Consider the following 23,499-nt stretch of genomic DNA (forward strand, 5'->3'; position numbering starts at 1 on the left):
GGGGGGGGGGGGGTTAATAGGTCCCCTCCCCCTTGCGGGTGGGCGAGGTCTCCCCGGCTCACTCTTGGCATTGGCGGTGGCCGGTGAGGTTGGGTGGGTTCAGGGTTCAAGGGGTAAGGCCCATCGGGGGGGGTATATAGGCCCCTTTCCCCTTGCGGGTGGGCGAGGTCCCCTCGGCTCACTCTCGTTATCGGTGGGGTTGGGCTGGTGCAGGGCTCGGGGGGGAGGATATGGGTCCCTTCCCCCTTGCGGTGGGCGAGGTCTCCCCGGCTCACTCACGGAATTGGCGGTGGCCGGTGAGGTTGGGTGGGTTTGGGGCTCCGGGGGTAAGGTCCCGTAGGAGGGGGTTTAAAGGTCCCTTCCCCCTTGCGGGTGGGCAAAGTCTCCCTGGCTCATTCTCGGAATTGGAAGTGGCCGGTGAGGTTGGGTGGGGTTGGGGCTCAGGGGGTAAGGTCCCTTCCCCCTTGTAGGTGGGTGAGGTCTCCCCGGCTCACTCTCGGAGTTGGCGGCGGCCAGTGAGGTTGGGTGGGTTTGGGGCTCAGGGGATAGGGCCGGGGGGGGGGGGGGGGGGGTTAGCGAGTCCCTTCTCCCTTGCAGGTGGGCGAGGTCCAATCAGCTCACTCTTGATCTTAGCCAACTAGATGAGCAATTAGTCTGTGTATGGTGATTCTTGCATTCCTATAAATGCCTAGGTACCAAGGGCAACACCTACAGGGACAGAGTACCCCCAGTACCTTCCTGGAGCACTGGGTTCGCCCTAACCCAGAGGAAAGCTTGCCACCAACAGACCTTCCTAAAGCACCCGTGTTTCCGTGAAAGGCTCCCTGCCAATGTGCTGTCCCAGGCCAGAACTGACCGGCCGGAATCCGGGTAGGCTTACTAAGCATGGGGTACGACCAGTGCAGGAGGTCAGTCCCAAGAACAAAAGCCTCGCGCCCACCCTCCAGGGGCCGCCCCGGGAAGCGGGATGCCTCCCGTCCGCCTGGCAGCGCAGAGCGCGTTACCGGGACTAGCGCGTTGAGTGTCGGCGACACTTCATTTCGCTGCTCGCCCATGGCCCTGGCACCCGAGGCCCGGCCAGCCCCGCGCGGGCGGGGTGAAGACACGGGTCGGAGGATCGCGGGGGTCCCAGGGGCGGGTGAGGGCAATCGCGAGGAGCGGCGGGAAGCCACCTTTTCCGGCTCCCTGGAGTTTCCCGGCCGCGGCCCCCAGCAGCGGCCCCCAGCTCCTCAGCGCCATCGTGGCCGGGCAGAAGTCGCGGTGAAACGTCGTCCCCCGCGCTCACGGCCGCCCGGGAGCCGCCATCTTTGCTGACCCGACCGGCTCGGCTGCTCCGGAAGCAGACAACTAACTTCCGCCCTCACCGTGCTGGCTGCCGCCCTTCCGCAGCGGGGGCGGAGCTAAGAAGCGACAGTCAGCTCCGGCGAGAAGCAGCCCCGCCCCGTGCACAGTGCCTCGCTGTGCCATTAACCCCCGTGCTCAGCGGGATTCCCGTCATGGGCTCGGGGAACGGTTTTAGCCTTTGTAGTCTCTCAGCTCAGGTTCCCAGAGGCAGGTGGTAAAGGACAAGCGCCTGCTAGTATTGCTCTGGATCACACCTTTATTCCCCGGGCCAGAAATAAACTACATCTTTAGGACAATGTTCTTCAACCTTTTTACACCCAAGATCACTTTTTGAATTTAAGGGCAACCCAGGATCTGCCCCGCTCAGTGCATTTCCCCATCTCTTCCTCGCTCGCTCTCCCCCGCACCCTCAACTCACTTTCACTGAGCTGGGGTAGGGGGTTGGGTCTTGGGGGGGCGGTCTCTGGGTAGGGTGACCAGACAGCAAGTGTGAAAAATTGGGACGGGGTAGTAGGGTAATAGGAGCTTATATAAGAAAAAGACCCCAAAATCATGACTGTCCCTATAAAATCGGGACATCTGGTCACCCTCGCTCTGGGCTGGGGCCTAGGGGTTTGCAGTGTGGGAGGGGGCTCTGGGCTGAGCCTGGGGCAGGGGGGTGGGGTGCAGGAGGGGGTGATGGGTGCAAGCTCTGGGAGGGAGTATTGGGTATGGGGGGCTGTGCAGGCTCTGGGACTGAGTTTGGGTGCAGGAGGGGGCACAGGCTGCTGGCTCTGGGAGGGGGTCAGGGCTAGGGCAGTGTTGGGATGCAGGAGGAGGAATGGAGTGCTGGCTCCAGGAGGGGACTCAGGGTTGGGGTGCTAGCTCTGGGAGGGGGCTCAGGGTTGGAGTGCGAGAGGCTAGGGGTGCTGGCTCAAGGCTGGGGCTTGCAGTGCAGGAGGGGGGTTGTGGTACTGGCTCCAGGAGGGGGCTCAGGGCTGGGGGTTAGGGTACAGCCTCCCGCTGGGCAGCACTTACCTCTGGCGGTTCCTGGTCTGTGGTGCAGCGTAGCTGCTGCTAAGGCAGGCTCCCCACCTACCAGGCCCCACACTGCTCCTGAAAGGGGCCAACACGTCCCTGCGGAGGGCATGTGGCTCCACATGCTGCCCTTCTCTGCAAGCTCCACTCCTGCAGCTCCCATTGGCCACAGCTCCCCATTCACGACCAATTGGAGCTGTTGGGGGCAGTGTATGTAGGCAGGAGCAGCGCATGGAGGGAGACCCTGTGTGTCCCCCCCGCAGCAGCCCCAGGGCCACTTCCAGGAGCAGCATGGGACAGGGGCAGGCAGGGAGCCTGCCTTAGTGGCAGCCCCACTTCTCCACCAGAGATCGCGATCACCTGGGAGATCCTCTAGGATCGCCATCGACTAGTTGGTGACCACTGCTCTAGGAAAAGGGGAGTAAGTGAAATGTCCTGAATCCCTGCCATTTCTCCAATAGGGAACCATCTATGCACAGGATGGGATGTAATCAAAAGCGTGTCTTTTATTTCTCCTTCCTTACTAGTTAGGAGGAGGCTCATATTGAGTCAATTTGCTGAAAGGCTGGTCAGGTTAGATACAATTTTAAAGTTCTATAGGATTTTTACATTTTACAATTTACATTTAAAAAAATTTAAATCAGATTTGTATATACTTGTCACTAGTTCTTTATTTCTTGGTTTTTCATGAAATCTGTTTACAGCTATGCACTCTACAATCATTAGCCTTACAGGCTAGCATTTAAGTCTTATTATCCTATCTTTAAAAATGGAGATAGAAATTATCTTAGCAGATGGAATATCTAAAATGTATACAAGAGATATCTGGGGCACACAGAGATTGTGCAGATCAAAAGAATCTTACTATAGATGAACGGAAATGGGAGTGATGCTCCACCATAGAGAACATTATTCTTGATTGCCTAATTTTTAAATATAAAGTACTCAATGAGAAATTATATGTGGCCTTTGATAGAATCAAAAGCTGTTTTGAAGTTTACAATCAGACATTTTAGAACAGCTTGGTTCAAACTGGAATTTACCTAAGCACATTATGCCTTCTCAGATCTCGGTGTGTGACCTCACTAAGGCTAGGTCTACACTGGGGGGGATCGATTTAAGATACACAAATTCAGCTATGCGAATAGCATAGCTGAATTCGACGTATCCTATTCGACTTACGCCGCTGTGAGGATGGCGGCAAATTGACCGCTGCGGCTCTCCCGTCGACAGCGCTTACTCCTCCTTACGAGGTGGGAGTACACGCGTCAATTAGGCGATCGATTTATCCGTCTAGATGAGACACGATAAATCGATCCCCGAGAGATCGATTTCTACCCGCCGATCCGGGCGGGTAGTGTAGACTACCCCTAAGGCCAGAATTAGAAAAGGAAGGCAAGGTGACTCCACCAGCATTTTTGGGAATTTCAAAGGGGGGCTAGATTAAGCAGAGATGACTTCTGGCTCTTTATTTAAATTTTATATTAATAACAAAAGAAAAATTAAAGGAGCTTGTTTTTCTTTGTTATTTTTAGGTTGACTGAAGTGTTGGGTAGTGCTGTACATTTGGTTAATTTTGAAATAAGTTATCAAGCTAAAACGCAGTCTCGTGGGGCTGTAGACTACTGAAAAACTCTGAAAACTGCACTGGATTACTTTTGAAGAAGATAGTGGCTCTGCTCTGCTAAACTCCAAGGTTACACCAAGCACTAGGGAATTAGCCCTGTGCCTTGCTGCTAAACTGCAAGAAGACATTGTCTAGGTTTATGACTACTAAAGCAGCACCTTAGCTTCCTGCAATTAAACCCCCCCAAGCCTGGGGAGAACATTTGCGATTTCCAACGATCCCGGCGCTGGAGAAGGGTCGAGGATTGGGGGGACGGCGCGGCCCGGCCCTGGCAGAACTAGGGCTCTGCGGTCCGGGACCCGCTGCAGGCGGGCGGGAAGCTGGTTTGCGGCGTTTCCTCACCGTTAGGCGCGTAAAGCCCAATGACACGAACACGCGGGACTGAGAGTGTCCAAACCACTCAGCTAGGGTTACTATATTGCAATACTGCAAAAAGAGGACACTCCATGGGGGCCCCGCCCCTTCCCCGCGCCAACTCCGCCCCTTCCCCAAAGTCCCCGCCCCAACTCCGTCCCCTCCCCTGAACGCTCCGTCCCCCTGCTCCTCCCCCTCCCCTGCTTCCCGCGAATCAAATGTTCGTGGGAAGCCTGAAACAGGCAGGCAGCAGGTAAGTTGGGGTGGCGGGGGCGCGAGGAGGCGCGGCCCAGTCCGGCCCCCCGAGCTGAGCGGCTCCCTCCACCGGCCGGCCCCAGCCAAGAGGCTCTGGCCCCGGCGGCTCCAGACTGGCTCGGCTCGGGCCCTGGGGCGCCGGCCCCGGTTCCGGCTGAGCGCGCCGGCCCCAGCCTAGTGGCTCCGGCCGAGCACCCCCAGCCCCGGCCCTAGCGACTCCAGCTCAGCTCGGGCCCCAGGGCACCGGCCCCGGCCGAGCGCCCCCAGCCCCGGACCCAGCGGCTCCGGGCCAGCTTGGCTCAGGCCCCTGTTCTGGCCGAGTGGCCCCGGCCGGCGGCCGAGCACCCCCGGCCCCAGCGGCTCCAGCCCAGACCCAAGCCCCATGACCCCGGCCGGAGCGCGGCCCACTTCTTGCTAAAGCCGGCCCTGACTGGGGGAGTTGTTAGTTTTGCTGCAGCCACTCCACTCGCACTTGGGGTCCCCCGAGCGTCTTTTGCACGAGTGCAAGTGGCTGCAGTAAAACTAACAACTCCCCCGATATGTGGGGGCACAGAGGCGGCGGGCGGCATCCGAGCACGCAGCCGCCTCCTCCCAGACTCCGGCTGCTGCTGCGCTGGGGAGAGCGGCGAGAACCGGGAAAGTTGGAGCCCAGGGAGGAGGCGGTCCCCTTACTATGCCTCCCTATTTTGAGGACCAAAAAGCCAGACATGTCCAGGAAAATCTGGACGTATGGTAACCCTACACTCAGCACTGAGCCCCTGGGGACTGCGCCCTGCTGGGCTGGGCCGGCCCCTTGCGGGTGTGCGGCTAGGGCGGGGGCACGCTGGGCCCCGCCTGGAGACAGGCGCTGAAGCTCGCTCATGCCGTGCGGGGGAGGGGCCGTCTCAGCAGCAGCTTCCTCCCTGTGAAGCGACGTTCCCTGTGCTGGGAGTCCCTAGGCCAGCCGCCCCCACCCCGTCGCAAGGGGCGCACACCCCGCCCCCACGCCTTCTGGAACCTCCTGGAAGGAGACAAATAACCGTCGCTCCTAGCCCCGCCCCCTTACCCAACATGCAGTGTGACTCGGGGAAACTCAAGGAGCAGACGCGTTGCTAATCTCAGAATCCAATCACTACCTTCAATCTAGGCACCTTCTGGGCCGCATTGCAACGGGCTGCTGGATTGGACAGAAGTGTTTAACATCATCGTGATTCATCGCCGTTCCTTTCTCCCCACTTTGCTCTGTCCCCTCCCCATCATACACTGCGGTTAGGGGCCAGTTTCCCAGCAAGCCTTGCGGTGTCACCGGCGGATTCTCCTGCAGCAGCGCGTGTATCGCTGTCTCTCTGCGCGCGGGGAAGATGGAGATGGGGTCGCTGGCCGTGTTCGGAGAGCGGATCTCCGGGGAAGCGATCCGCGGCCAGAACGGTAACGGCTGCCCGAGCGCGGAGCGGGGCCCCGGGCGCCTGACTCAGCGGCCGCTGCCGCCATGTGCTGCCACGGCTGGGGGGGCGGAGTTCCTGTAGCAGAGGAACCCGGGCGCGGGAAGGGGCCAGGCCCCGGCTCTCAAGCTCGCTTGTGTCTGTGGGACGGGACGCGGCCTCAGTCCCTTTGACCCCATCGTTACGTGCCTCAGCCCGAGCCCGCGGAGGGGGGGCGCCCCGGCCGCATCTTGGCGCGCTCAGTGCTCGGCCCGGGGCGGTGGCTGCCGAGAAGCAGCTCGTGGCTGTCCACGGGCCCGTTACTTCGAGCCGCTTTCCCCGCGGCGGTCCTTGGGTGGTTGCGGCGCGGTGGCGCCCGCGTTCACAGGGAGCCGCCGGGCACGGGGGCGCTCTTGTCTAGTTGCTGTTCGCAGCCCGCTTCCCTTTAGGGCGCTCGGCAAACCCGAGCTCGTTGTTACGTGAACAGTCCCGGCCGCCATTTTTGACCCGCCTTCAGCAGGAGAGACTCGGGGTAAAGCGGTGTGAGACTTATCCCGCCTGGGTTCTGTCCTGGGACAGGCCTGCGGCTCGCTATGGGGAAAGGGCCGAGAAATCGGTAACCGTGTGCCGTGAATGTTTACCCTGTCACTGAAACGTCTGACGTGCCTGTGAACAATAGTGACCATCTGATCAACACCCCCCTCCCCACCGCGGGGCTTTGCTTCCCGATCGGGTAGAATTTATGAAAAGTGGCCCTTGTAGTTACACTGAAGATTAAGGTTACAAATGGGTGAAACTTGATATTGGTACTCTTAAGCTTTTGCCTACATGAGACCATCCTTGTGTGTGCCCTACAAAAGGTTATTAGTGTTATTGAATATAAATTATGAATGACTTTCAAAGATTAAAGCTTGCTGCATATGAAAGTCAAGAGCATGAAGACTGAGTTTCTCACCCTCTAGCATAGATGCTGTTTTAATATGTCTGAGGATCAAAAATAATTTTGAGACATTTTCTTAACTCTATCCAGTCACTGTCAATTAATAAGCGAATACCAGTATGTGGCCCTTAGTGCTAGTATAAAATCAAGATGCGTTAATTAAACAATGGGGTAGATAGACTAGTTTTGTGTGAAAATAATACAGCTCGGTATAAAGCTTTGGTCCCAGATCCTCAAAGGTATTGGGGGGAAGGAGGGAGTGATGTCTCACTGCCATAACTTTGAGAATCTGGCCATTAGCTCATTTGGGATGGAATCAAGCCTGGTGCAAGACAAAGACAGGCTTAGATGTAGCTCCCTAGTACTTTACAGCTATGGCAAAGGTGGGCTAATGGGCTAGTGATGATCTCTTTGAAATGTTGGTGAGTCTGGAATCTGCAGTGTTAAGTTTTAGTCCTCAAAAGGATTCTTTGTACCATCCGTCTCAGTGCTTCAGACAGGTTATTACAGGAGCCCTGCACTATGAGCAGAAACCAGCTGTTTTTAAAGTGGATGCTGTGTGGGTAGAAACATCAGGTGTAGAAAAGTGGTACATATCTTAGTAAAGTCTAAGGAAGCCTCTGATATACGGGCAAATTTGGGAAATAGCAGTTAAATGTTTTTGTTTTTTACAAAGGGTTGATCTCCGGAAACAAAAAATGAGCGAGTTTGGTACACTTAAAGCTTTAAAGGAAAGATCAGATTTAAACTGGACCCTTCCCATTTGACTACCACTCCTTCAGTTTACAGATTGAGTGGCTATGCTTATGGGATAGAGAAAATACTGCCAAAGTCTGAAGGAGAAGATTGACAATATCTTTTTCCTATATGAAATGGCAGAACACAGAATGAAAAGATTCTGAATGACAAACCAAATTACATCATTTATTTCTTTGACCTAGAGTGTTTTTTGGTTATTTCAGTAGCCAAAACAACATCCTTCGGACACCTTACTTGTTCCAGTCATGAAACTGCTATTTTGTAGTATCAAAGGTCCAGATCTTGCAATCAAGTGAGGTCATGGACCCTTACTCAACCACCCCTTTTTTCCCCACTTTCCTGGTCAGATTGGCAAATTTATTTGCAGGATTGCAGTCTAAATAAGGAGTCATTTTATTTCAGGTTCCTGAAACTAAGAATCTGCTGACAGAAAAATATACTGTCCTTAAAATAGATATTTGGGAAGAAATAATTATTTATTTTTATTTTGCTTGATTTATACAGTTATGGCTGCAGCTTCAATTGCCAACATTGTGAAGAGTTCTCTTGGTCCAGTTGGTTTGGATAAAATGTTGGTGGATGATATTGGTGTAAGTAAGCATGTCTTTCATGTTAACTTTTAAGAAAAGGGCTTACGTATTAACAAACTTACACTGTAAATTAGTGCTGTGACCTGTTCTGTTTCCGCTGAAGGCATGTCTGTTTTTTTGTAAAGTGTTTCCATCTAAAATATGCTTCATGGCTCTAATTTACATTTGTTAGTTTGGCCTCTTTTTCCATTTTGTCATTAGGGATGTAAAATACTAAACGGTAAGCATTAGTCTTGCTGTTAACCCACCGTTAACCTCCAGCTCCAGGCGGGCTGGCCAAAGCAGCCCCAGCCCCTCTCCCTTTAATCAGTTAACTGGTTAAACATTATAATTTTAATCGTTTAAATGGTTAACTTTTTAAATATTTACATCCCTATTTGTCTGTCTTTATTTTATTGATTTATTGAAGAAAACCATAGTTTACAATTAAGGCTAACTGTTCATCCATGATGTGCTCCCTTATTTTATAACAAAATTAACTCTTGCTCATATGCAAGTACGTTTGCATTTCAATAAACCTTTTTTTCTCACATGGATACTTGTGTGACGGGTTGGATCACAGAAACCCCCTTCGGACTGCCACCTGATGTGCCTAGACTACCTCTCAGTCCATTTTCCCTGCCAGCTTGGGACTTCAGTACCTTGCCTTGTTTGAGCCAGACACGCTTGCCTGCTGCAACCACAGATCCAAGTCTGAACCACATCCCCCACAAGCTGCAGGCTTAACTGAAACAGCTTAAGAAGTGCTCCTATCTCCAGCACTCAGATACCCAGCTCCCAATGGGGTCTAAACCCCAAGTAAATCTGTTTTACCCTGTATAAAGCTTATACAGGGTAAACTCATAAATTGTTCGCTCTCTATAACACTGATAGAGAGATATGCACAGCTGTTCTCCCCCCTTCTCTCCCCCCACCCAGGTATTAATACTTACTCTGGGTTAATTAATAAGTAAAAAGTGATTTTATTAAATGCAAAAAGTAGGATTTAAGTGGTTCCAAGTAATAACAGACAGAACAAAGTAAATTACCAACGAAAATAAAATAAAACATGCAAATCAAAGCCTAACACAGCAGGAAACTAAATGCAGATAACTCTCGCGCTCAGAGATGTTCCAATAAGCTTCTTTGACAGACTATCCTCCTTCTAAGTCTGGGCCCAATCCTTTCCCCTGGTACAGTCCTTGTTCCAGCTCAGGCAGTAGTTAGGGGATTTCTCATGACTGCAGCCCCTTTTGTTCTGTTCCACCCTGTGGCAGGGCAGAGGTATAAACCCCTTGGATGCCCTGCTAAAGATGTTCCACCGTCACACACACACCCCTCCTGGCAGAGCGGCTGGGGGTGGGGACCCAGACACTCAGTAAGGAGCTCAGTTGCAGGCCCTAACGAGGGCAGGCTCAGGGGAATCAGCTGGGCTGGTGACTGGGAGGAGATATAAGCTCAGTGGGAAGCTAGCCAGGGGAGAAGACAGGGACTGCAGCTCTCTCTCTACCAGCTGCAGGAACCCTCAAGGGCGAGAAGACCCAGGGAAGGGTCAGAATGGGGATCGGTGTTGGGCAAATTGGGATTGCACTAAGCACTGTAAATAAAGAGACACGGGTGAAACACCTGAAAGAGGCATTGGGACCCTTTTCTTTGACCAGCCTAAGCAGAGAGCATAGGGACGAGAGGGAAGGAACCTGTGCAGACCCCGTGGCCCCCCCCCCCCCCCCATATAGCTTTGGCACAAGGCGGGAATCTTTTGTCTCTTTGGGTCCCCACTCCTCCTAAATGGAAAAGCCTCAGGTTTAAGATGGATTCCAGTACCAGGTGACACAGCCACATGTCCTGTGAGACCCCCCCCAAGCCTTCATTCTTCCCAGCTTGACTCACAGGAAGGCTTGCAAGTAAACAGAGCCATCTACAGTCAATTGTCCTGGTTAATGGGAGCCATCAAGATTCCAAACCACCATTAATTGTCCACACTTTGCATAATTACAAGAGAACCTCAGAGTTATATTTCATATTTCTAGTTTCAGATACAAGAATGATACATTCATACAAATAGGATGAATACATGCAGAACAACATAACCTTTGCACAGATATGTTACATGGCATATCTAGTATAAAACATATTCCCATTATGTCATATTTACATTCATAAGCATATTTCTATAAAGCACTATGGGGTGCAAAGTCACAACTTGTACTAACATTGTTTAGAACGGCACACAGAATGAATAAATCAAAACTTATTTTTGCTGTTGTTGACATGCATGCTGTTGTCTTTAAATTGTTGTACATATTTTAGAATTAGGTACTGTTGTACATAATTTGCATTGGCTAATGTTTATAATAAGATAGAACCACATCCCATTTTCAAATATTTAGACCAGGTGATAATCTGATTTCTATCTTTCTGCTGTGCTAGCCTGAAAGCCAAAGTGAGATAGCCTTATGTAATTAATAAAAGGTAATATTGCACATTAGCTTAAACTGAGATTTGTAAATAACTGTATTTAAAATACTTTATTAAAAATAGACAAAGATATTCAAGCTACATTTAAGAAATCTTCCCTAGTTCTTATTTATACAACATAAAGAATTCTACCATCTAAAAGCTCATGCATATTCTTGTGTGCCAAGGCTCCCATCCTGCAACACATGGTTCATGGGGATTAGTCGTGTGATTACATGTGTATGGTTGTAGTATTGAAGACTTGGCTTAAAAAGACAAAGTAAACTCTTGAGGTAAATGGTCAATATGCATGATATTGCACTAGGCATATCATTGTCATTAAAATGTCTTCTCATATTTTACAGTTTAATAAAGTTTAAAAATAAATTAGTTTGAATATCAATCTTTTGTTTGTTATTTTTTTAAAACTAGGATGTGACCATTACTAATGATGGTGCAACCATTCTGAAGCTGCTGGAGGTAGAACATCCTGCTGCAAAAGTTCTGTGTGAGCTGGCAGAACTGCAAGACCAAGAAGTTGGAGATGGGACCACCTCAGTGGTATGTAGAAAGTTTTACAGGCAGACATGCTGAAAGTCATTATCAAATGCAGCTTTTGGCATATCATTATAAATCCTGGCACTGTGCAGATTAAATCTGGACCATTTCATCATGTGACAACAAATTTCAAATGCATCTGCCCCAGTGCAAACTGAAAATTGCTTTGAAGCATGTCATAAACATACAGCTAAGGGTAGCATAAAATCCCTCCTTTACCTGTAAAGGGTTAAGAAGCTCAAATAACCTGGTTGGCACCTGACCAAAAGGACAAATAAGGGGAGAAGATAATTTCAGATCTGTGGGGGAAGTTTTTTGTGTTCTCTCTCTCTTTGTGTGTTCTCTCCGGGTCAGCGAGGAATCAGGGCAGGGAAAATACATCTTCTAAAACCATACCTGAACTAAGCATTTAAGATTACAAATTGTAAGTAATAGGAAGAAAATGCGTTAGATTATCTTTTGTTTTAGCTTGTGAATTTCCCCTAGGCTAAAAGGGAGGTTTAGTCCTGATTTCTTTTTTTTTCGTAACTTTAACGTTTTGCCTAGAGGGGAATCCTCTGTGTTTTGAATCTGATTACCCTGTAAAATTACCTTCCATCCTGATTTTACAGAGGTGCTGCTTTTACTTTTTCTTTATAATAAAGTTCTGCTTTTAAGAACCTGATTGGTTTTTAGTGTCCTAAAAACCCAAGGGCTGGTCTGTGCCCACCTTGTTAACCTATTTGGTTCGTATATTATTCTCAAGCCTCCCCAGGAAAGGGGGTAAAGGGACTTGGGGGATATTTTGGGGAAACAGGAACTCCAAGTGGTCCTTTTCCTAAATCTTTGTCTAACTCAGTTGGTGGTGGCAGCGATACCGTTCCAAGGACAAGAATTTGTGCCTCGGGGGAGTTTTTAACCTAAGCTGGTAGAGATAAGCTTAGGGGGTCTTTCATGCGGGTCCCCACAGCTGTACCCTAGAGTGCGGAGGGAACCCTGACAAAGCAGTTCCTGGAACCGGAGTAATGAGGGGAGACCACTGTACAAAAACTAGCATCTCTAAGCATGCTTGCATTCTGGAAAGGGGTTATTCTTTACTCACTGGCTGCAATTTGAGAATGATCATTCCTTCCCTTCCTGTAGTTATATTTGAGAGTAGCTTCTGGGTCGAAGAAGTTCTTAATTCTCAACCCCTGAGAAAAAAATTGGTGGACTAATCGATGGAATAGAATCAGCTGATTCCAGACAACTCATATCAGAACCCCAAAATCAGTTCAGAGTTAACTAGTGAAATGGAAAGAAGAATTAGAATGGTTTTACTCATTAATTAATATCTAAATGATGGGGAACTTCTCATATTCTTCACTTATTTGTTTGTTGGAGCAAGAACTACTGTTTATATTAAGACTTGCCCATTTTCTCAGTGAATCTTTTTCCTCTTTTCAAACAGGTAATTATTGCTGCTGAACTTCTGAAAAATGCAGATGAATTGGTCAAGCAGAAAATTCATCCCACCTCTGTTATTGGTGGCTATCGTCTTGCTTGCAAGTAAGATAATCTATTTCAGCGGAAATATTTGTATTTTGCAAATCTAGAGTTCCATTATATCCAGTGAACACTTACTTTACCTTAATCCTGTATTCATTATCACCGACAATACAGGATTTTTTTCTAAGCTGATAAATTGTAAAGACTTGTGGTGGTGGTGGTGGTTTGTCAACTTGATTCTAACTCAGCATTTAGTCTGCATTTCCCCGCAGAGGGAAATTCTACTAACAAGAATTAGAGAGAAATTGTTCTTGAAATGTTGTTGGTTTTTATTCAACAGGGAGGCAGTTCGCTACATCAATGAAAATCTCATTATTAACACAGATGAACTTGGCCGGGACTGTCTTATTAATTCAGCTAAAACATCAATGTCCTCCAAAATCATAGGAATGTATCCTTTGACTTGGTAATAATAAATTGGAATCTTAATTTTAAGAAAATGAGGGATATTACTGCTGAGAGCTTGAGTATCCACTAAATCCCATGGCAGCAGTTCTTAGTCCTTATCCTTTTTCATTATAAACCCTTATTTTAAGAGTTATAACTTCATTGTGAAAACTTGTTCTTGGTATCAGCTTGGCATAAAAAGTGTATTCTGGTTTACTAAACCAAACCCTGCTTGTTCACAACAAGTTTTTAAATCTCTCACTTACAAACCATTTTCCTCTTTTGGTATCACATTTTGTTAAAACCCTTAATCCTTAAACACAAGCTACAATTAACCACCTCCTTAGATGCTGAAATTGTAGCTGTTTTCTCTGACAGAAGCTGCCCCAGAGGCTTGAAGGAGCTGTTCTAATCTAAACAGCTACTTTCATCCCCCTAATAGTTGTAGAAAACATGATGATGTGCTGTGACCCTTGCCTATAATTTTTCTTGTCTTTACCAATCTTATGTTTCTTTAAAAACAAAACTCTGGTGAGTTTGCCTGTGTGTGGTTTTTTGTTTGTTTGTTTTTTGTTTTTTAAGTATAACGGCTTTAAAAAAATAACCCATCTCCCTTTTCTCCTTCCTGGGGCTGCCCAAGGGCTTTGCCCCTGTGAAGCCCACTCTGACTCAATTCACATTCCATCTTAGCCAACATATAGCTTATATTTTGCATTAGATAGAAACATTTTAAAGCATTCAAGCAGGTGATCACCCACACTAATCCTAAAAGTGTCTCCATTATTCCAGGCAACATTCCTTCTTGTAGTCTGTCTTCCCACTGTAGTTCAGTGATGGTTACTTGCTTATGACATCCATTTGTTTCCTTTGAAAAACTGGTTGCTAATTCAGGATTCTGATCTGACTGGGATAAAGCAGGCAAAAATAGGCTGTGTGCGCGCAAGTTTTGTGTACATAGTTTTGTGTGTAGCAAATATATTATCATTGTGAAAACATGAAATAATTTGATATTTTTAAAAATTTACTGGTAATCCAGTTACGTGGACTTGCCATTTCTTCTGAGCTTTCCAAAATAGTCATATTGTATGCAAATAATAAATATTATATTTTCAATTTAAGTCATATCCTTAATTTAATTTTAATGTATTTATTTATCATCTGCTTGGAGACTTGTCAGATGTCAATCTCAACTGATGTTCTGGGGTTTAGAGCAGTAGTCCCCAAACTGTGGGGAATGCCCCCTATGAGGGCGTGGAGGAACGTTTGTGGTGGAGTGGCAGGGCCCATGTCAGCCTCCATGGGAGCGTGAAGCAGGAGCACCACCCATTCCCACTCTGCCCCCACCTCAGCTACAGGCCCCGACCGCAGGCCCACCCCCAGCTCCCAGGGAGGGGGACGGACCAGGTATGGGGGGTGCATGATGAAAAAAGATTGGGGACCACTGGTTTAGAGTGAAGCCACTTGAATACGTGCAAATGCCACAAATAATGAGGAAGACATACAAGTGGTAGAAGCCTATAATTAACTATTACTTGTTCTTTCTGTTTAAGTGCCATGCCCGTGGATGGTATCGTATGCAGATGTTAACTGCTTGTTGACACAATAGAAGAAATTACTGGAACAACTTGTAAAATGCTCTGTGAACAAAGGGGAATATTTTTTGTACAGTTTGCTTGGGAATGGGAGTCAGGAACACTTGAGTTCTAGTGCTGGCATTGCCACTGATTTGCAGTGTGGCTTTGGACAAAACATTTAAACCCTGTCCTAGTTTTTTCTAGCTGTAAAATTAGATTAATAATTATTTTACCTCACAGATGCTTCAAGAATTATTTTAAAGGCATGTTAATATAAGGCAGCCTATAAATGCTGTTTTTAGCATTAAAGTCAATGTATATTATGCTAGTTGTCTCTGTGTAGCTCATTTTAGCCTTAACAGTATTTTAGTGATGGTGACTTCTTTGCCAACATGGTGGTGGATGCTGTGCTTGCAGTTAAATTCACAGATCAAAAGGGTCAAGCCAAATATCCAATCAGTTCCATTAACGTTTTGAAGGCACATGGCCGTAGCCAGAAAGAGAGTATTCTTGTAAACGGTTATGCACTGAACTGTGTGGTGGGCTCACAAGGTAAGCTCAGATTTTGTTTTATAAGCCTTCAGTGAGCAGAATGACTGAAGTTTATTTCTGAATATTGCTCTTATGTGGATGTTTCTAGTGATGTGAAGAATTGGCTAATAAGCTATTGTTTGTTTAGAAAAATTAAAAACAACCCTTGAAACAACTTATAAGTAAATGAATACATTCTTAAATAAAACCAAACCCTACTCTAAGCAGAAGTTTTTTGCCCCAAAAGTGAGAAGTGACAGACTCTGTGAAGTCCATGGGCTCTGCTGTTGTGTTTTATGTGAAAGGAACTTGGGTATTGCAGTGACACACCACGGTATAAAATCCAAACAGAAAAATTATGGTGGTTGCTTTAATATACTACGTTGTACTTCAGTGTTGACACAACTCGGATAATTATTCCCATTTTACACGGTCTTATAATTACATGTCAAATATTTGTGTCATTGAAACACTATCCTGGTTCCCCAGTTGAAGGTTGTGTTTTTCTGAAATTTTGTAAAGTTACTCTAGCAGTTTAAATCAAATAAATAATTTAGCAGTTTCTAACTACCCATCTGTAGAAAAATAGCAGACACGTAGGTCCAAATTCTCCCCAGAAACTCATGGGCAGCTACTAAGGAGTTCAGTGAAACTTGCATTCGTGTCTGAAGTCAATATTTGGTTTTGAAATCTTGTCTCAATAAGGATTTTTTAAATGAGATCTAAGATCATATACATTTTTTAAATGTTTAGTCTGTTCACTTTCTTGCACTTGAATGATGGAAATAAGCTAATCGCTTATCTGGTCCTTAATCAGTGCCTAGTAGATCTCAGGTTACGTTTGGAATGCATACATTGCAGTGGACTGTTTATTTAAAAACTTGCAATTTAAAAGAGACTCAAGGAAATATTTCTATTGCCCATAAGGTTTTAAAAGCATTTTTTTGAAGTCTAAATTTTGTGCAGTCTTTGACCTGACTGTCTCATCATTGTTTATTACATCAGTTACTGTGCAGCACTTTGCATGTGTCAAGAAATCACACTGGCAGGTAAAACTTGTGAGGCTTCAGTAGTCAGTGTTGAAGGAATGTGCATTTCAGTGACAAAGTCTGGAATACAGCAGAGGGTGCTGTTAAGTTGCTAGTGGAGAGGAGGTTGACTGTATTGCTCAGCCTATCTAGCAAATAAGTGAGCAGCAATAAATGTCACCCAAGGGAGTTCCATCCAGCCCTCCTTAGCTTGAGGATAGTTGACTGCAGTGCAGGGCCTCAAAGGTGGACAGTGTAAAAGCAAGGAAATTGGCTACTGTCACTAGAACTAGATTACCATATTTTGACATGTTCCGCTCTGTTAAAATCAACATGTTTTTATTATCCCTTACTGGGACCATAGTAGGGCCCTGCTAAATACATCAGAGTTCTCTGTAGATTTACATAGTGATGACACTGGATACCAATGGGTCAGTTTTACCTGTGGTACTAATACATCTTGAACTTCTAGCTCAACAGTGTAACAAACTGGGAAGCAAGGAGTCATGGAAAGGTGCTTCTCCATGCCTTTGTATGAAGAGGTAAATTAAGAAAGCAGCTAAGATTATGTCTGCGTATTGAAGAATGTCTTACTACCCTTTTCATTGTTCTTGTCATAACATTTTCCCAAGTGTGTTTGTGAAAAGAGTTGCAGGGGAAAAAAACAGCCTTAGATGGGTAATTGTGTGTGTATTAGAAATCTAAAAAGTAAAATAATACATCACAACTATTTTCATTTTATTAAGCATTTTTAATTAAAACTTACTTGTAACAACATTGAGTAAAATACCATTTTTATATAGGTATGACCAAGAGGATAGTTAATGCAAAGATTGCCTGTCTTGACTTCAGTCTGCAGAAAACAAAAATGAAGCTTGGTGTTCAGGTGCTGATCACAGATCCGGAAAAACTGGACCAGATTAGACAGAGGTATGCTGGGTTTTTAAAGCAAATGAGCACATTTTCAAACTAATTTTGGTATTTTTAATTATGTACTAGGTGTATGGGTGTTCTGAAGAGTGTAATAGGCAACAAAATTAACTACAGAGGTAAATAACACATCATCTTCTCAATATAAAATACTGGTGGAAAACATTGATCATAACTTGATTAAAATGTATTTGGATAATCTGTGTTCAGTTGAACTGTATAATTGTATTGAATTATGAAGCAAAAACCAGTTACATTATTTAGAATCAATTATTGGATTGATTTATATCAGCAACTAGGAAACTTTGATTTAAATAATTGATTTACAGTGTTTTACGTTTGTACTTTTTATTTTCCTAAAGAAAGATTGATTCTTTTATTGGTTGGTGGCCACTAAAATATAGCCTGTACACTATATTTGGCAATTTTTGCTAACCAGGTGGGTACACTGTGTTTGTATGCTTAAGCAAATATCTAGCTTACACCTACATTAATTCAGATTCTTAATTTTTATTATATCAGAAAATGGTGAATGATGCATTTGTTAAGATTTTTTTTTTTTTGCGTGATTTGTATTGGTGCATTTGGATGGGTACAGGAATTCAATTAAAATGCACAAACAGAATTGTAAAGTCTTTTATTCGTTAAATAAAAAAAATTATCAAAACATGTTTTGAATTTAAAACTGATTTATTAAACAAAGGAAGTTAATGAATTGAACTGATTATTTCTGCCCACCAAGTCCTTCGGTATTTTAGAATGAGTAGATCTCATCCTCTCAACACAACACTTTTATTCCTAGGTCAGGAGAGGAAACGAGACTTCATGATTTTTCAGCTTCTAGTCGTTTCTTAACTTTGAATGTACTAGTTGAAAAAACTGAAATGAATAAAATATTCTCTCTGAGCCTGTGGAAGGGGTTACTGCTGTCAAAAGCTCATTCAGCACTTCAAACTCTAGTGTGTAGCCAGTCTTTTCCATGAGTTCAGTGGTTTGACTTTCATAGATTCATAGATTCTAGGACTGGAAGGGACCTCGAGAGGTCATCGAGTCCAGTCCCCTGCCCGCATGGCAGGACCAAATACTGTCTAGACCAGGGGTCGGCAACGTTTGGCACGCGGCGCGGGCGAGCGATGTGCTGGCCGTGGCTTCTCGCCGCCCCCATTGGCCCGGGACGGCGAACCGCGGCCAGTGGGGGCCGTGATCGGCCGAACCTGCCGCGTCAGCAGGTAAATAAAACTGGCCCGGCCTGCCAGGGTGCTTACCCTGGCGAGCCGCGTGCCAAATGTTGCCAACCCCTGGTCTAGACCATCCCTGATAGACATTTATCTAACCTATTCTTAAATATCTCCAGAGATGGAGATTCCACAACCTCCCTAGGCAATTTATTCCAGTGTTTAACCACCCTGACAGTTAGGAACTTTTTCCTAATGTCCAACCTAAACCTCCCTTGCTGCAGTTTAAGCCCATTGCTTCTTGTTCTATCCTTAGAGGCTAAGGTGAACAAGTTTTCTCCCTCCTCCTCCTCCTGACACCCTTTTAAATACCTGAAAACTGCTATCATGTCCCCTCTCTGTCTTCTCTTTTCCAAACTAAACAAACCCAATTCTTTCAGCCTTCCTTCATAGGTCATGTTCTCAAGACCTTTAATCATTCTTGTTGCTCTTCTCTGGACCCTCTCCAATTTCTCCACATCTTTCTTGAAATGCGGTGCCCAGAACTGGACACAATACTCCAGCTGAGGCCTAACCAGAGCAGAGTAGAGCAGAAGAATGACTTCTCGTGTCTTGCTCACAACACACCTGTTAATACATCCCAGAATCACGTTTGCTTTTTTTGCAACAGCATCACACTGTTGACTCATATTTAGCTTGTGGTCCCCTATAACCCCTAGATCCCTTTCTGCCGTACTCCTTCCTAGACAGTCTCTTCCCATTCTGTATGTGTGAAACTGATTTTTCCTTCCTAAGTGGAGCACTTTGCATTTGTCTTTGTTAAACTTCATCCTGTTTACCTCAGACCATTTCTTTCATTCCAAACCACTTCTTAAAGTTTCTTTAAAACTTAAGCAGCAAACATTCCTTAATACTTAATACTTTTAATTTAATTTAAATTATAGTAAATTTAGGTAGATTATTGTAATTTCAAATCGGCTTATTTTTAAAAATATATTTTTGTATTTAAATATATTTCTGTTTTTTAAAATTATCAATTTTTGTCCACCCTGACATATATTCATGTGATGGTTCCTTTTCTCCATAGAGATTTTAGCTTTGCGCTACTGCTAATTATTCAGATGTTTGTGTATGGTTTAGCTATTTAGTCGATGATTTTTAATCCCACTTTTATAATTTTTGGTTATAAGTAAACATGTACCCGTTATCTCTTGCAGAGAGTCAGATATCACTAAAGAGAGGATTCAGAAGATTCTGGCCACAGGTGCTAATGTTATTCTAACCACTGGTGGCATTGATGATATGTGTCTGAAATATTTTGTGGATGCTGGTGCTATGGCAGTACGCAGAGTTTTAAAAAAGGACCTTAAACGTATTGCTAAAGCAGCAGGAGGTATGTATATATTGTGCTTTTGGTCGTAGTGTAGACTTTTTTAGTAATATATAGTGTTTCCAAAGCTGTTGGCAACCAGTTCCCTGAGTACTATTGGGCTGATCCACATACAGAGTGATAAGGAAGTATGCTTGGAATAGAAAACATTCAGGTGCTACAACGCCCTGACAAGGAGCACCTCACTAAGTAAAGAGGAACCACTGAAAAATTGTGACTGCTGAAGATGTGCAGTGAGGGGAGATGTTGGCTGGCATACGGAAGGCTCTGTCATGCCCGGGGACACAACCACACTATATCTTATCTAGAAGTCTCTGTTAACCAGACTTCCATAAAATGGGGATTATGGAAGTCTGGTTAATCTAATTTCCAACTTTCTGTAATGATTGTGAATTTTAAGAAAAAAAATTCCGTCTATAGTATAAAATTATTCAATCCCAAAATGCATTTTATAAGGATCATCTAAAAGAGATTTTGATAGTTCGTCTTGTTAGAACCTTGCAGAACAAACTGTATAACTTGTTTTTAGCAGCAGTGTGAAAACTTCTATTAATACAGAATATGTGCTGTAAAGATAGAGTAAAAATGAACCCAGAGAGACTAAGGGGGACTATAAAATACAGTAACTGACTTAAAAAGTGAGGTTGGGCCTACAGGACTATTTATTTCCCTCAATTGCTGGCTGGATTAGAAATGCTCAATCTTGCATTTATGCTTAATGTTAAGGAATACTGATGACTATTACCATTCTGTTTGCCCTGTAAAAGTAAAACCATTTGTTGTGTGAGGTTGATAAATAACAGTGAGTTGGTATTGTCCACACTAACTTCACAATTTTGTTTTTTTTTTAAAGCAATCATTTGTTCGTCTCTGGCTAATCTGGAAGGTGAAGAAAGCTTTGAGGCATCAATGCTGGGACAGGCAGAAGAGGTGGTTCAAGAGAGAATTTGTGATGATGAACTGATTTTAGTCAAGAAGTAAGAACACTTTTCTAGAGTACATCACGCCTTGGAAACCTATTTTGCTAAACCTTTAGATACAACTTCCCATTTATTTACTGCCATGCAGTCTCAATGCTATGAGCAGTTATACGCGTGGGATAGAGTATAATAAGGCCATTGTAAATTTGTGATGAAACAACCGATGTTTCACCATCCTTGCTAGGGCTGGACATCTTTCTCAATCATACCAGTTACAATCTATCAGCCTGTCCTATTGTTGTGTAGTTGACTTAAAGAATGTCTTTGAATAGCTTATCTATAACTACAAAAATTACTTTTCTAAATATTGATGTGTGAAAATGTAGAGGAAAATCCAGTCAGAATGGGGTAACTGTATTATCAGCTTCACTAGTGATTATAGTGATAAAGGAGTGGTTATATTGTGTCTTCTTTGACACTACCTAGATTTGAAAATGCTGCATACTAAAGTTTGATTAAAACGAGCTCTGTATAACCTTTTGGTGCTGATTTAAACCCATTTAATGGAAGGAATTAGTATTGTCACATGAATATCAAGAGCAGCAATTCCTAACTGAGTGCATTTTTCCTTTTTCCCTTTTATGATTTTGGTATGCCACAGTGAAAGGAATGGAAACTTGTTTGTGCCTTGATCTGCCTCATCATAAAACATGTGTACACACTTAATCGGTTTCCCATGTTTTCTGGTGTGATCCCCTGGTCTCAGTTTCATGAGACTAAAAGATATTCTCCAGGATGTTGAGTAGATTACAAGCACTGAGTTTGTATGTTGAATAAAGAAATCCAGGAGTGGTACTGAGAGGAATCTAGCAGAGGAATTAGGCAGTTTTTTTTTTTTTTAAACAATCTAAAATCTCTAGTGGCAGTAAATGTGTTTAAAATGCATGCATTTCTATGACTGGTAATGACCATTTTCGTTTTCTCACTCCTATGGTGTGGAAATGTCTTGCCTTTCTTGCTGAGAGGTAAAGAATTTTCTGATAGGGTAAGCAAATCAAAATGCATTAGCCAGGATAGAATCTCAGGGATTGTCTGAGAGGGGTTAATGTGAACTGATGGGTTACCTACAGATGTTGCAAGTGATAATATAACCCCTTTAGGAGTAAGATCCTATATTAAATGTTTGAGGAACCGAGCTGTAGCAATGAGATGGTAAAATAGCAAAGCTTTTTCTCCAGAAGAGTTTTTCTGATCTGCATGAAGATAGAAGCATGAGTTAACTGACTTTTCCTCATTTTTGGACAGTACCAAGGCTCGTACTTCTGCATCAATTATTTTACGAGGAGCCAATGACTTCATGTGTGATGAAATGGAGAGATCCTTACATGATGCTCTTTGTGTAGTTAAAAGAGTATTGGAGTCCAAGTCTGTGGTACCAGGTGGTGGTGCTGTAGAGGCAGCACTTTCAATATATCTTGAAAATTATGCAACCAGCATGGTAAGTGCAGTTTAGAAAATAACAATGTTTCATTGCATAACACTAAAACTTTTTACTGCGGTGGTTCTAATGCAGGAACTTTGCTTTTAAGTACTTTGAGCTTGATTCTGCCAGATCTTGAACTACTATTTTAATACACCAAAATATTAACTTCAGTCTTCAAGACAACTAAGAAATAAACAACCTAGTACTGGGAACAGAACAGTTCTTCCTCTCCCTACATCTATTTTCCCCCTTTATTGTTCATACTCAATATAGATTAAGTGTCTACCTGCCTCTGGTGCTCTAAAATTATGGCTACATTTTTCCTCTTGTATTGCATGAATTGGCTTGATGGGTTTCAAAGTAAATAACTCTTCCTCCCTCTCATTTAGGGATCACGTGAACAGCTTGCTATTGCAGAATTTGCAAGGTCTCTCTTAGTTATTCCAAATACCTTAGCAGTAAATGCTGCCCAGGATGCCACAGATCTTGTTGCAAAGCTGAGAGCATTTCACAATGAGGCTCAAGTTAACCCAGAACGCAAAAATCTGAAATGGCAAGTATCCATTCAAACAATTAATAGAAGTGAAAGGGGTTGCATTTAAGTGGAGAGCTCTGTCTTAAGAGTTTTTTAAATATTGACTGCTTGTGTAGAAGTCCTGTTACAAAATATAGTGTAAATTTACTTTTCTCTGAATTTCCGTTCTTCTCCTGTGGTGTAGTTTAGCTGCTCCTATGCACCATAATTTAGGAACTATGAGCTTGCTCTAGGAAACTTTATTTTCCTTCAGATAAGCATAGTGGTAATCCTCAGAAGTTTATGCTTTAACTTTAGCCAAATTATGTGTATTACCATAGTGCCTAGCACCTATGTGTTACACAACAAATTAGACTTGTCTAATTCATTTCTTGCTTGCAGGATTGGTCTTGATTTAATCAATGGGAAACCTCGTGATAACAAACAAGCTGGTGTGTTTGAGCCTACAGTAGTCAAAGTAAAGAGCTTGAAATTTGCAACGGAAGCTGCAATTACTATTCTACGAATTGATGATCTTATTAAGTTGCATCCTGAAAGCAAAGATGATAGAGGCGGGTGTTACGAAGATGCTGTTCGTTCTGGAGCACTTGAGAACTAGTCTGGCTTTTATTTATGTTACCGTTTAATTGTTCATCTTACACTTCTTCCCAGTATTGTACCTAGAGTGTATGTTAATAAAATAGGGGTAGTTACAAGAGAACTTGCTGTCAAGTTTGTGTTCTTTATTCAGCACAGTAAG

General features: G+C 44.5%; 2 protein-coding genes and 2 non-coding genes across 5 annotated transcripts in view; 3 read left to right on the forward strand and 1 right to left on the reverse strand.

Moving 5' to 3' along the window:
* Window positions 1-1,323, reverse strand: part of MRPL18 (mitochondrial ribosomal protein L18) — a 4,858-nt gene extending 3,535 nt beyond the window's left edge. The window contains exon 1 of the mRNA XM_026649726.2: window positions 1,173-1,323. Coding sequence (XP_026505511.1) covers window positions 1,173-1,239 — 67 coding nt within the window. The 5' untranslated portion in view covers window positions 1,240-1,323. The remainder of the gene's footprint in view (window positions 1-1,172) is intronic.
* A 4,368-nt stretch (window positions 1,324-5,691) lies between these two features.
* TCP1 (t-complex 1) lies at window positions 5,692-23,460 on the forward strand. Of its 2 annotated transcripts, none has more exons than XM_024195824.3 (12): window positions 5,692-6,004; window positions 8,201-8,286; window positions 11,155-11,283; window positions 12,710-12,807; window positions 13,088-13,198; window positions 15,139-15,320; window positions 17,131-17,257; window positions 19,650-19,825; window positions 20,676-20,799; window positions 22,048-22,240; window positions 22,615-22,778; window positions 23,142-23,460. In XM_024195824.3, exons 1-12 carry the CDS (start codon window positions 5,938-5,940, stop codon window positions 23,356-23,358), a joined length of 1,674 nt encoding a protein of 557 aa, XP_024051592.1. In that variant the 5' UTR covers window positions 5,692-5,937; the 3' UTR covers window positions 23,359-23,460. The 2 variants fall into 2 exon arrangements, with proteins under 2 accessions (XP_024051592.1, XP_024051593.1); XM_024195825.2 differs by lacking the exon at window positions 5,692-6,004 and adding an exon at window positions 6,595-6,613.
* Window positions 7,693-7,827, forward strand: LOC112103860. The gene has a single exon (XR_002907874.2). It is a non-coding gene; the product is annotated as a small nucleolar RNA SNORA29 (small nucleolar RNA).
* LOC112103859 lies at window positions 20,865-20,998 on the forward strand. Its single transcript, XR_002907873.2, has one exon. It is a non-coding gene; the product is annotated as a small nucleolar RNA SNORA20 (small nucleolar RNA).
* Window positions 23,461-23,499: the final 39 nt, after the last annotated feature.

This window comes from Terrapene carolina, unplaced genomic scaffold (assembly GCF_002925995.2).
Source record: "Terrapene carolina triunguis isolate 2854851 unplaced genomic scaffold, T_m_triunguis-2.0 Scaffold85, whole genome shotgun sequence".
Taxonomy (NCBI): Eukaryota; Metazoa; Chordata; order Testudines; family Emydidae; genus Terrapene; species Terrapene triunguis.

Bases quoted from the DNA above. Each gene is read 5' to 3' on its own strand.
- TCP1 (XM_024195824.3), top strand. From the start codon at position 5,938: ATGGAGATGGGGTCGCTGGCCGTGTTCGGAGAGCGGATCTCCGGGGAA. The intron at 12,808-13,087 runs GTAAGATAATCT...TTTATTCAACAG, and splicing joins GGCTATCGTCTTGCTTGCAA to GGAGGCAGTTCGCTACATCA. The intron at 20,800-22,047 runs GTAAGAACACTT...ATTTTTGGACAG, and splicing joins GAACTGATTTTAGTCAAGAA to TACCAAGGCTCGTACTTCTG.